This window comes from Durio zibethinus, chromosome 14, assembly GCF_047325235.1.
Source record: "Durio zibethinus cultivar Kanyao isolate XHJ-2024 chromosome 14, ASM4732523v1, whole genome shotgun sequence".
Lineage (NCBI taxonomy): Eukaryota > Viridiplantae > Streptophyta > Magnoliopsida > Malvales > Malvaceae > Durio > Durio zibethinus.
The window spans coordinates 9,161,650-9,175,041 of record NC_143175.1 but is presented as its reverse complement, the minus strand read 5'-3'; the positions used below and the strand labels follow the sequence as shown (position 1 = coordinate 9,175,041).

Here is a 13,392-nt window from a genome sequence, read left to right as displayed (position 1 = left end):
ACCAAAAACAATTTTCATTATAAAATCAAATGAAAATAATTATTTTATATATTTTCATTTAAACTTAACCCATAAATGCCATAAAATTTTTCATTTTTTTTATTTTCTAATATTTTCAAAGCAATGTAATCCATAATTCTATAAAAAAAAAAAAATCATGCTTTTCTTTGTATTTTCTAATTTGAGTTTTCTTTCACCATTTAGGTCTAAAAGTTTTATTTATTTGATTTAAATCTATTTTCAAAAACTTTTAAGATTTTTTAAAAATTCATTTCTTATAGTTCTAATCACACAAAAACATTCAATATGAAATTTTACGAAATTAACATAAAATCAAATAAAAAATTAAAAAAAACAAACGATTTATGTTTTATTTTAAGTTTTTTTTTTATTTTAAATGGGTAAAATTTCTTTTGAATATGGCTTGATTAGACTTAAAATCCTTTAAAGTTTTTGGTTGGAAAGAGAAAGAGGAGATGGAGTGTGACAGAAAGGGAGATGAAGTATTTGTGAGTTTTTTTTTTTGGTAAATTTATGTTTTGAGTATGGGATGTGTCGAGTAAAGGGTAATTAAGTAATTTTATTTATAAAAAATTTTAAAAAATTGAGACATGAAAAGAAAAGGATATGGAGCATTTAGCAACACTCATCTTATATTTTTTAGGATTTCAATGTTTGACTAAAATGCCACTGTTTGAACATTATTTTGGTCCAAATTGTCATTAAAATGTTGCATAAAATTATACCAAAACCAATTTTCATTATTATTTTTTTATAGAATCAAATGCAAATAATTATTTTATATATTTTCATTTAAAATTAACCCGTAAGTGTGATAAAATTTTTTATTTTATTATTTTCTAATATTTTCAAAGCAATGTAATCCATAATTCTTTAAAAAAAATATTCATTTTTTTCTTTGTATTTTCTAATTTGAGTTTTCTTCCACCATTCAGATCTAAAAGTTTTATTTATTTGATTTAATAATATATTTTTAAAAACATATATGATTTTAAATTAGGTAAACTCTACCTACACTCTTTGTAATTGCAACTTTTTTATATAATAATACCCTTTGTTTTCAATTAAAACTTTAACTTCACTCAATAAAATTATCAAATACTCTATCAAAAAAATATCTTATTTGTTCACACTTAAAAGTAATAAAGTGTTGTATTTAAAAAAACCAAAAGAAAAAAGTCATAGAATTGTCTTATTGTAAAATGTATATTACGTCATAATTTGTTCATGTAAAATTAATGATATAACCTTTATAAGAGTAAACCTTAACCACTAAATGTTTATAGAAAAAAAAAAATACTCACAAAATACCATATAAGCTAAAACCAATCATTCGTCTAAATAAAATGTTAGATTTTTAATTTTAATAACCTAAGTATAATCTCCAACAATTGTCAAACATAAAATAAGAAAAGCCACAACGGCAGAAAAATTTGGATGAAACTTATCCTTCTAAGTGATTTAAAAAACAAAATTACACGAGATTTTAATTATATTGAGAGACCATTTTAGTAAAATTATTATGTATTTTGTGAGAAAACCAAACACATGACCTTCTACCCTCAGTTTGCCTCACGAATCTTTGGAGGAATTTTTTTTATTTTTTTCAAAAAGCATTCAAAATGCCATTAATCAAAACATCCTGTAGGGATAATACCTATTGGGTTGTTCATGTTTTACCTATACGGGTGTGGGAGACTAACCTGTGTGGATCATTCTTTTGTTTGTTATCCGAAGCTTCCACTGAAACATTTAAAAAGAGGCCAAAAGAGAAACGGAAAGATTGAAAATTAGAAACATCATATCTGAATCTGAATCTAATCTTCATCTATGCACAGGAACAGCTACTGGTTTAGTTTCACAAAACAAAAATGAGTCCAATTCCAGTGTCAAAGTGAAACAAAATTGAGTTTGAGTTCCAGTATCAAAAGTAATTGTGCATGACTCAACTCATTCAGCTTCAAGTTCAGCACCAAATTGTTCCAATCGGGCAGCATCCTCGTCCAAATCCCGCAGCAAAGCATGATTAACCACTCCATCATCTTCACTTGCATGGATCTGTTTCCCACCAAACCTAAATCAAAACAAAAACAATAACACAATTACAACCAAGAAACTTTTAGAATAAAAAACAATAAAGATTCAAAATAACATCAAGACCCTAGTATTCGCTAGTTTAGAGTTTCATTACTGTGCATTCATCTTTTTGATAAAATTACATTTGATATTACATGATCAAGTTCGTCCTTGATGACAATGAAAAGCATTTAAATGCCATTACCATTCTAGAGTATCAAACAACCAAATCTCGGAAAATGATTGATTTCAGTTGATTCATATATATTATTAGTCAATGAAGGTTACCTAACTTTATAAATGGCATGCCTGTTTTTCTATCTACAAAGTTTAACAAATTCAATGAAAGCTAATTGTACAAGAAATATTCAGCAGTAGACAATCAGTTACATAAAACTCCAGTCACCAAAAATTAGTTGTGGGTCTTTCACGAGCACTACTTGTTGCTTTTTATGTAAAACATTTACCAAAGAAAGGAACTAACATAGATAATCAACTATAGTACTTAATATGATTGTAATTACATGACTCAGTCTGAGATTTACTGGTGAATTGATGCACTAAAATTGCTTCTTAACCACTTAAAATTGAATGGTCATCGCCTTCTCTTGTTTTTTTCTTTTTGTTTTTTGATGGAGTAATCACCTCAAAACCTTTTATTTTTCCCTCTTTTGGTTATTTGATGGAATTATCATGCCAGTAACTGTTATTTTACAAAATAAAAAGCAAGCTTTCCAAGATAAAAATTACCATCGTCCATTCATCAACTCTATGCACTTTTGAGCATCCTTCCTATCCTTATATTTTACCAAAACAACACCTTGGGGATTATTCTCACAAACCTGCAGGACAAAACAAACCAAAACATATAAAAGGGAGAACATGTAATTAAATTAGGAACAATCACTCTGCAAGGTTGAGCCAATCATGTACAAGAATCTAGGTAGTGCAACTTAGATATTAATCACCAAAATAAGAAAGGGGAATAGATGGATAGAGAGGACAGATAGACAGACAGATAGATGGATATAGAACATGTAGGCCATGACTTATTACTCACTAAAATGAACACCGGTTACATAATGAGACAATTTAGCTCCCTATAGGCACAAGCATGCATCTTTTTCTAGTATCTATGAACACAGAGCTTGTAGAATAAAGGAGATCCTACAGATCTAGACCTTTTTGAATTCAAGGATGAAAATCTTATGAGTGAAGGAAATGGATTTTTTTCATTTTAGGGGGCATGGAAGCCTAAGTTAAGACATTTCATCAGATGATACTATCCTGTCTCCATAGTTTTCTGATTAGCATTCCTAAAAGTAGTAAGACCATAAAATTCAAGGAAACCACTTTTTTATAGGGTACAAATATGCCTAGAATAATTTGCCAGGTCAATTTAGTTGTTAACACCAGTGTTGTCAAGGTGCACGCCAAGACAAGAGAACAACAATACACCTAAGGCCCTTTCAGGTAGGCACATTAGATCAGGCGCATACCTGGTGTACCTGGGCACAGTTTTTTGCAAGGCATTAGGTGCAAAAAAATAAAAATAAAAATAAAAAAGCCCACATGATTGAAGGTTTCTTTTTTTTTTTTTTTATTTTAAAAATTTTCCATTAGATGTACCTTAAATAGTAAAAAAAAGAAAAATGAAGAAGAAAGAGACCATATCAAACTCTCTACTTGTCAATCTTTGAGTGTTCAAAAACAAACATGGGATCATAAGGAAATTATGCATATTGACCAAAGAAAGAAAAAGGGAAATGTGCATGTTTTGTAGTATAAAAACAGACCACTCTTTGCAGTTTATTATCAGAGTTCTATATATCTTAAGCTTATTATATATATACATGCATATACATATTCGCCTCACACCACTCAGGCAAGCATATTTTTTGCACCTTGAACATCCGGCAATATAAGAGTTCTAGCACCTGTAGTGCACCTTGCAACCTTAACACAACACCTGTTTATCCCAAATCTCCTTACAGCATTCGACCCCCCTTTCACCACAATCTCTTGCTGTCCTTTCCCGGAGGAAGGATTTTGATCCTTTTTTAGGTTTTAGGCAAGTTTCATGTAAAGATTACAAGGCAAGGAAATTTTGCTCTATGCAGCCTTGTCAAATATTCATTGAAAGAAAAAAATTTAACAAATAAAAAAGAAAGAACAAATAGTTGCAGCCCTAGAAGCTTTTGGTCAAACCAAGAAGCGGGGAAAAAAATGTCTAGGAGTTTAATTAAGAACAGGAATTCTCTAAACCATTTCAGCTCCATGTTAGCATGAGAAAACCATCTCCTCAGACAAGCTCATGGAATAGGGGGAAAAGGCTCATGGCTTCTAATAATTACAAGAACCCTTGAAATGAATTTCTCAAAAGCGTATTGGAGGTAGAAGAAGAACTTCTAATATCTAACAAAAGATTGACGGAGTTAAGAAACAATTCAATCATAGCTCCACAATAATACCTAAATGTAGGAGTTATCAGCCAAGACTAAGCATGAGTATGGTCATTTATGACATATGGTCTAAAACAGAAACATATATCAAAATTACTCAGATGAGCTTATGGTAAAAGGTTATATTACCTTGACTAAGTCCACTGGACCAAGCTTTACGCATTCCTCTTTAATGTCATCCTCCAGCTCTGAACATAAATTTTCATCTGCCTGCAGAGATAAGGGGAAAATCAACTCACAACACCATGTAACATACAAATAGAATCTGTAGGGCCCTGACATTATCACTATTGATAATACCCACATTCAAAGAAGAAGATTAGATAGTAATCTTAGATTCAAAATAGTAGCAGTAAAGTAGTATCTGATGCAATCATATGGGCATTTGGGGAATGCTTCATGCAAATGACCATGGTTTCAAGCATACCCTCATTTCAGCAGGAGTGAACATGTTACGAAGGACAACAGTTGCTGGAATTGTCACCTTTGCATCATCACGACCACCTGCATCATATATAAAAACTAACATTGAGGAAGCAAGTGTTGCACAAGAGAAATCTTACAAGAGAAACTATTTAAAAAAACAAAAGGATTTCTTGAAACCAATGCTGAAAAGCCACTCAAATCCAATACAAAAGTTAGTATTGTACATAATTCTAAATCATTCAATCTCACGATGTGTGCCCTCTTTTTTTTTTTTACGAACATTGCTGATTAATACTAGCAGAAACTACAATGCAGAGTAGGTCTATTTTTCATATTATTCAATTCAACAAGAAATAACAAAATAAAATGTTTTAAAATAAAGAGACTTTCAAATAAGACATGTCACATTAAAAGTTTCAAGTTCTAACCATTGGGTGAAAGAAAAAGAAAAATATATGAAAATTGGAAATGAAAAAATTAATAACACATAAAAACAAGGGAATGAGCCATGTAAGGAGTAGATAATTTGATCAGCATTCTAAATTTCTTCCATCTATAGACAAGATGGTATCAACAATATTACCATATTAATTCCGAACAAATTGATTTCATAAAATAAAGATAAAGGGGAAGACTGAAAATGAAAGTAGGAAGAACAACTTCACAATCATCATTTATAATACAGCACTATAACATGCAAGATGAGAACCCACCCCATCCGAGCATCCTCTCCTCAGCTTTCTTCAGTTTCTTTTTCTTCCTGCTATCAACTTGTTTGGTTATAAATTTATCCCCTGCATTATAGCAATAGAAGCTTATCAATAAAGCAAGACAGCATCTAAGATAAAAAATAGTTCAGTACTTGACTCTGCAAAGAAATGTATTCAATTAACCAATGATAAGAAAAAAGAAAACAACTACGAAAATAATTCAAAAGGACAACATTTCAAAGTTAAAAGCAACAGCAGCAATCATTCTACCTTTCTGCTCAAATTTAGCTTGGCTGACTGACATAGGGATCTTGCCACTGGGACGGAAAGGTGTCCCATCCAAAATTTGAACAGCCAAAGCAACAGAAGGCTCCTGGCACAGATACAAGAAAAACGTGCATGTTAGCAAAATTTTAAAAATGTTACGCATCAAAAGCATGATATGGAGAAAGGGAACTACCTTTAGATATGTAACAAGTGCATCCCCCTTTTTCCTTCCTGTCTCCTTGTCAACATAGATCTTCACACGAGGTCTTTTTGTTTCAGGGTCCTATGGATTTTGTCATACTCATGAGATGTGCAACTGAAAATACTATTTATGCATGGAAACAACTTCTATTATTATTAGGTGGATTTTTGGATTAAGCCCCAGCGGGTTAGCTATCCACTGCTGCAGTGTACAAGCTGGGGGAATACAATAATTACAATTATCATATACTGGTTACAGATTTGTTCACCACAATGTAACCCAACTCAATAACCCGGACATTGTCCCACCCAGACGCCCAGCAATACAGAATTACTTGTTAAGATGTGAATGACAAATGTCACGAACTTGTGATTTTCATTAAACCTTTTGGATGGGAAATATAATGTTCGAAACCTCGTAACAGAACTAATGCAACAACACAGCAAGATCTCACATGCAAACACATAATTGCACGAGCCCCCATTCAAGCTATTTAGATATACAGCACAGAGAAATTATGCATAACAGTATAAAGAAAAATTTAGTATGGTTGAACTACTGAAAACTAAGATGAATGAAATACCATAACATCAAATTCAGTCTATGCCTCTCAAAAAGAAAAGCCAGAGATTTACTAAAGTTGCAACACAATTAACAACAATAACACTTTCATACATGCTATCATTATTTGTGTATAACAACATAAGAGTAATTCAGCAATACAACAGAACTAATTTTTAGTCACATTTTATGTTGCTAAGCATTTCAAGTTGGGATCGGTAAACTGAAACATCTACTCAGCATTTTGAACAATTTTATAAATCTTTCTTATCTAGAATGTACAAGTCAAAACTCCATAAAGCTATAATGCATGGATGCACAATGTTTATTTATTGCTGCCATTCTCTTTGTTGCAAACAGAATACGTTTATGTATGCAAAGAAAACTTCAGCTGTTTAACGATGCATAAACAATGTCCAATGAATTATAAACATGTAATACCGGTATTTACCTCCTTGATATTCCACACTTACAGCTCCGCCAACTAATTTTTAGACACATTTTTCAACAATTTTCAACTTTTTTCTTCACATTTTATGTTGCTAAGAATTTCAAGTTTTTTAGTACACTGAAAAAACATCTAGTAAGCATTTTAAACAATTCTGTAGATCATACTGATCTAGTCAATCAACAAGCAGATAATACATGTCACTCGAAACTCCTTAAAGTCAGGATGCAGTGCGACGCTAGGATAAATGGTGATTTTTTTTTGCAGACCTCTTTCTAAAGATGTGCTTATCTTTTTGGAGCAAAAAGGATTTACTTATGTATTTGAATGCGAAAAGAGGACTACAGTCACTAACCACTCACAGATAGAGTCAAATAAAACAAAAAAAATCCATGATATGTGTTTTACCTCTTTGATTATTCCGCACTTGGAAAACACCTCAACCAACTGCCACATGTTTCCAAAATTAGAAACTAGCTAAGAAAAAAGAAGAAATGAAAGAGGAAGGAAAGATATTAAGGTTCTAAAGTGAATATTACTTCTTCTGCGGTTACATCATCAGGCAATCCAGTCACATAGACATGTGTATTGACTTTCAATTGAAACCAAGAATCAGGAGGTTTATTAGCTTCCTGCAAAAATATTTTAAATAATAAGGAATATAACAAACAAAGGTCATATCATATGTACAAACTAGACTATTTCAGTCCAAATTAACAAAACATGAACTGACTGTCCATAAAAATAGCTACATAAAACATATCATTCTTTGCTTTGTACTAATATGCTACTAGATGGAAATAGATTGCTTATAGAATAATGCAATTGGAACATTCCACATGGGCATTTCTTAATCTTGGCAAAGGACACAAAATATTGCACCAAAAGAACATTAATAGTACAATAATGATGCCAAAAAATTGAGGAGGACAACTGTGATGCTACTCGGAAACAGCACGTAAGATAAAGAATGTAACTAGGAATAGGTCTTCAAAAAATTATAACAAAGAAAACTCCAAGGAAAGAAAGTATACCTTCTTATCAACTTGTTCCTCCAGCAGTTTTCTCTTGGCATTACAACTTGGTTCCGTTTGCTCACCACTGCCACTAGCATCTTCTCTGACAGAGGCATCAGCAGCATCAGTAGCACTTATAGTTGGAAAAACTTCGTCTTCTTTCAAGAATGTCATCTCTTCTACTCCATAGTTCCCATTTTTGTTTGATGTGCTATCCTATTATTCATTATCAGTAACTCATACAATTAAAAAAAAATAAAGGACATTCGAAACTGAATTTTTGAGATATAAGTGATGGTATAGAGATGGAATTTCCAAGAGCAACAACAAAACTAAGAATTTAACCACGATGTGGGGTCAACTATATATAGATCATCACTCCATTGCACCCTATTTAAGACCATATCCTCAATAATCACTAAAAATAAGGTTTTTTTAATAGTTTTTATCATGTCCTGTTTAGCCTTCCTCTCATCTTAACATGGACATCCTCCATTAAATCTGATCTTCATGGGAGTTTTTTAGGCCTCTCCTTTAAGTGCTCAAACCACCTTAGGCGTGTCGCTCATTTTATCCTCAATTGATGCTACTCTTGCCTTTTACTTTGTGCACTCATTTCTATAAATATTATTGCTCCTGTATATCCCTACATCTAGCATAAAGATGAAATTGCCAATATTGTGACAAATTACAAAATGAGAAATGTAAATTCATAGAAACCAGAAGCCTGCACAACTCTAAAACAATGCTGCATGGGACAACATCAGAACAAAGAAGACAGCAAATGGGCAACCATAATGCCAATTGACCATACATTCACAGGATTTTGGACAAGAAACAAAGATACATAGGACAAAGGAATGTAACAAGTCAGTTACTTCATAATCAAGGCAGTTGAGGGAAGATTAAATAATGGAATCCAAACCGTGACGAGCCTCAGCTCTTTTTGTATGTAGCATATCCTAAGTACTACCCATCAAGAGAAACAATATCTTTTTCTATAGTAACAAGTCATGTACTAGAAACACCTCTAATTCAAAATACAAAGCAACACACCGTACATGCCATTTCTCGAAGTAGCACTATCTTGTCACCCACCAAAACAAATGTTTGAACTAGGAACCATGTAAAACTTACACCTACTTACTACTCGAGAAAATACACAAAGTACCCCATAAGTATCATCTTCAAAATGGTAATACGCAAAGACCAAAATGTCATTATCTAGCTCATATCCAAAGACCACCAAAAGATTCTTAAAGGCATCACTCTTGGCAGTTAAGCAACCCAAAAGCAAACAAATTATAGGTCAAATTTTTATAATTATCTATAACTAAACACTCAATTCAGGAGAATCAATTCTTTTTGCATGTAGCATTTCCAAAGCACTACCCATAAAGACAATATTTTCTTTCTCAAGTGAAATGTACTCAGTGTCAAACTGTCCTTTAAACTCACATTTTGCTCATAGCAACAGAAACACCATAAATTTTGGTGGTCAATGAACCATAAATCGCATTCCTCCAAATAACGCTATCTAGTCACCCACCATACTAAATGTTTGAATTATGACCTATGGCAACCTTACTGTGCCAATTTATAATTACAATTTACAAGTATCAATATAAACCATAGATAATGCTTCTCTTCAACCTCATTCTTGGATTAGACATCCATAAGAAAACTAAAATAACAAAGCGAAAACACGTTCCCCATCTATTTCCCCTAGTAGCTCCAACACCGGCAACTAGGTAATACACCATTAGAAGTCACAAAGGAAAATCCAGAAGCAAAACTGAATGAGTCCACTATATCACTCAATGATTGAATAAACATAGTCATAGTCCTTTTAAAAGATGACTCTAATAAATGCACCATCATGATGATTACCCATGCAAACCTTAACATCCCTATCCGTCCAAATTCATGCCTAACAAACCTTAAAGCAACAATATGATATTAGCATTCTGACTATCACAAATTAACTTAAGCAATTTTCTCCACTAAAAAATTTATGCGAAACAGTGTTTTCAAGGTAATGACTGCCAAAAATATTCTTTCAACTGCAATTAAGGCTTTTGTTTAAATTTTATATTTGAAATACAACTAGATCCTTCCAATCTAAAGATATTTATGACCAATTATACAAAACAAAGAGAAAAAATCGCATATTGTTCAAATGATTCACTAGCTATTCACACTAAGATGCATAAAATTAATATTAAAGGGGAAAAGTATATAAAGTTAACTAATCTTTGATAAACCATTGAAAAATTTCAATGATTTCCTTTTTTTTCAATGCATTTGATAGCTTATTTTAGAAACCACTTAAAGAATTAAAATATTGAGTTAAATACTACTTAATGTATTCAATCATCTTGTTTAAGGAAAGTCATTAATTACATTAACCCTATATTCTTTCTCTTTTAACTATTTCTCCTTTCCTTTTTAACTTTACTAATGTTAAATACTTATAAAATCTTATATCCAATTAAAAAACATTAAAATAAAAAATCTATTGAGTAATTAAACTTTAGTAGCATACTAAACGGTTTTTTTAGTATAAATAATACTTGAATTTTTCAGAACTAAAATTCCATAATTTTTTCAATGTTGAAAATTTTCATTTTATGAAACATCTTAGTTAAAGAAAACAAACAAGTTAAAAATGAAGTCTCAATAGCATGTAACATTGTAGAAAATAACAAAGAGACAAACCATAGGTCAACTAAAAGATCCAAGTTTAACCATATTTACATATCAACCTATCAAAATGATTAAGGCACCAACCTGAGGAACCCATACTCGCAGACTTCTATCCCACTTGTACCTAGTTCCATCATCATCAATGAATTCTTCTTCACCTTCTGGTGGTGTTAGAGGCCTATCTTGATCATCAAAACCAAAGCCATCACCCATACTTCTAGAAACAGATCCAGTTTTCAATCGTTCTGCCTCTGCCTCTGCTTCTCTAATCTCTCTCTGCCATTTCTCAAATTCATCACTACCATTATCATCATTGGAAGGCACTGCACATTACAATACAGGTTAAGAGGACCTCTACATATAGTGAAGATTTTATAATAAAGATAAAAAATACATCAACCTGCATTTGAATTATCAGCCTCCTTATTGTTCAAAAGAGCATCACCATCAGTTGAGGACACTGTAAACAGTGAACACCACAAAGTGAAAATCTCATCCTGTAGATAAAGATTTTATTTATTTAAAAAATATAAAAGGAGCAACTAGAAGTTGATTTCACCTGTAGCAGAATAATCATTGGCCTTATGAGAAATTTCTGAAACAAACTCAGGAATTGAGGACAGTGGTTGCCACTGACTTCTCCCTTCAGACCATGCAAGTGTACTTTCAGAGAGGTATCCATTTAAGAAATGCTCTGTGCAGGCGAAGTAAATAAGCAAAGCAGATGGTTCAATAGCTCATTAGACCAATTGAACATGTTACAGATGGAATAATTGTCCTGAAACCGTGCTACTGATTACTGGAACTGAAATTCAAGGAGAGAGAAATTCACCAGTAAATTTGTAGTACTCTAAACCAAACAACATCATGAAACTCATAAATTTCTACCAACAAAACAAAATAGTAACCCTTGTTCTGATTTCTTTGTCCAATACAACCTATAATACATCGGCACAGAATTCAAGACAATTATTCCATATTTGAATGCTCACAATGACTTAAAAACATGCATTATGAACAAAACTCACCGCATAACTCAGAAATTGCATAAGGGCCGACATTTTGTTGATCTTCACCAAGTATGTACCAACCTACTTCAGCAACTGCATCCAAACTAGTCTCTGGGCCTGATATGCTACCCGTAATTATATATATGTTCATACGAACAAATCACATCAAAATATCATGACAACAAAAGGGTATTTGTAATGTTAATATAATTCTTCCGTAAAACTTAAAGAAAAGAAAATTTAACTTTTTTTTTCTAACATCAACCGAAGAAAACCTAAGTCCTTTTTTTTTTTTTTTTTTGCGTAAGAGAAATCATCCCATGTTTCAACTCAAAATCAAACGCATAAAAACGAACTAACCAGACTGTTGAGGATTGTCTGAGCCATCCGAAGACGACATCGTTGTTAGTCTACTGGCTGCAACAGTGTAACGAGGAACAAAACGAGAGCATCAAATATGAAAATAGAAGAAGAAATATGAAGAAGAATCAAGAAAGCGGTTTTGGGGCCTGTTTGGGTCTACTTGACCCGACCCATATTCCAACACAAATTATCCAAAATTAAGGTTTATTTTGTTTTTTAAAATACTAGTGTAAATAAAATTTTAAAACAGGGGAGAGTCGCAGAAAAATTGGTACCCTTAGAAAGCCCAACCAATTTAGCTTCCAGCCGCCTCTTGGAAAGCCACCACGGTGTTGCTTTGGAATCTATTAGTGTTGAAATCTTGAGCTATTTCTCTCACCAGCCTTTAGAATGGGAGGTTGGGCTGTGCGTCGATGAGGGGAGGCACAAACAAGACCTGAAAAAGAGGTTGTCTGAAAGTTGAAGCCTAATCTAGAGCTGTGCACTGCGTGGGATTGTTTCTACGTTTACCTTTTTTAGAATAATTTTGGTAAGGTTTTTTTTTTGGTTTTTTTTTTTTTTTTTTTTTGAGGAAAGAAAATGTGAAATAGGGTATTAGGTATCCTTTCCAATTTTTTGTTTTATTTTTATGTTTTTAAAATTTTAATTTTATTTTATTCTCATTTTGATAGAAAACATACTTTTGAACTAATGCTATTGTATGGTTTTAAAAACTAAAAACAGAAAACATCTCATATAATTTTTTTAATTTTATAATTTATTAAAATTGAGTATTAAATATTTTTTATTAAATTATATAATTTTCAAATATTATTTATGATGTACAATTTTATCTTTAATTTTGATATTATTAAAATTACTTCATTTTATACAAAATTAAAAATTACATAAAAATTCTTTCATGCTCTATGTATATAAACACAATTAATATTTAAATTTGGTACAAGTAAATTTTAATATAATAACTAAAAATTTTGCCTGCATTTCGGCAGGACAATTTTTTATTTAAATGTTTTTTATTTTAAATAATATTTTTTACATATTTTACTTGATATAATTAATTAAACTTTAAAAGAGATTACTTAAACAAAATGAAATGTAATATAAAAAATGAAATTAGCACT

The 13,392-nt window shown here is 31.6% G+C and overlaps 1 protein-coding gene across 2 annotated transcripts; it reads right to left on the bottom strand.

Moving 5' to 3' along the window:
- Positions 1-1,456: 1,456 nt before the first annotated feature.
- ELF9 (RNA binding (RRM/RBD/RNP motifs) family protein) lies at positions 1,457-12,868 on the bottom strand. 2 transcript variants are annotated; one of them, XM_022886613.2, is made up of 17 exons: positions 12,544-12,861; positions 12,266-12,322; positions 11,924-12,022; positions 11,455-11,589; positions 11,296-11,355; positions 10,980-11,218; positions 8,208-8,405; positions 7,713-7,805; positions 7,582-7,620; positions 6,156-6,245; positions 5,966-6,068; positions 5,699-5,779; positions 4,987-5,063; positions 4,689-4,769; positions 2,848-2,939; positions 1,972-2,095; positions 1,457-1,764 (listed from the first exon to the last, which is right to left on the bottom strand). In XM_022886613.2, exons 2-16 carry the CDS (start codon positions 12,303-12,305, stop codon positions 1,972-1,974), a joined length of 1,551 nt encoding a protein of 516 aa, XP_022742348.2. In that variant the 5' UTR covers positions 12,306-12,322; positions 12,544-12,861; the 3' UTR covers positions 1,457-1,764. The 2 variants fall into 2 exon arrangements, with proteins under 2 accessions (XP_022742348.2, XP_022742351.2); XM_022886616.2 differs by lacking the exon at positions 1,457-1,764 and having other exon boundaries at positions 1,793-2,095; positions 12,544-12,868.
- Between the last annotated feature and the right edge of the window lie 524 nt (positions 12,869-13,392).

Bases quoted from the DNA above. Each gene is read 5' to 3' on its own strand.
- ELF9 (XM_022886616.2), bottom strand. From the start codon at position 12,305: ATGTCGTCTTCGGATGGCTCAGACAATCCTCAACAGTCTG. The intron at 11,590-11,923 runs GTGAGTTTTGTT...TCGCCTGCACAG, and splicing joins TGCAATTTCTGAGTTATGCG to AGCATTTCTTAAATGGATAC. The intron at 6,069-6,155 runs GTAGTTCCCTTT...TATCTGTGCCAG, and splicing joins CACTTGTTACATATCTAAAG to GAGCCTTCTGTTGCTTTGGC.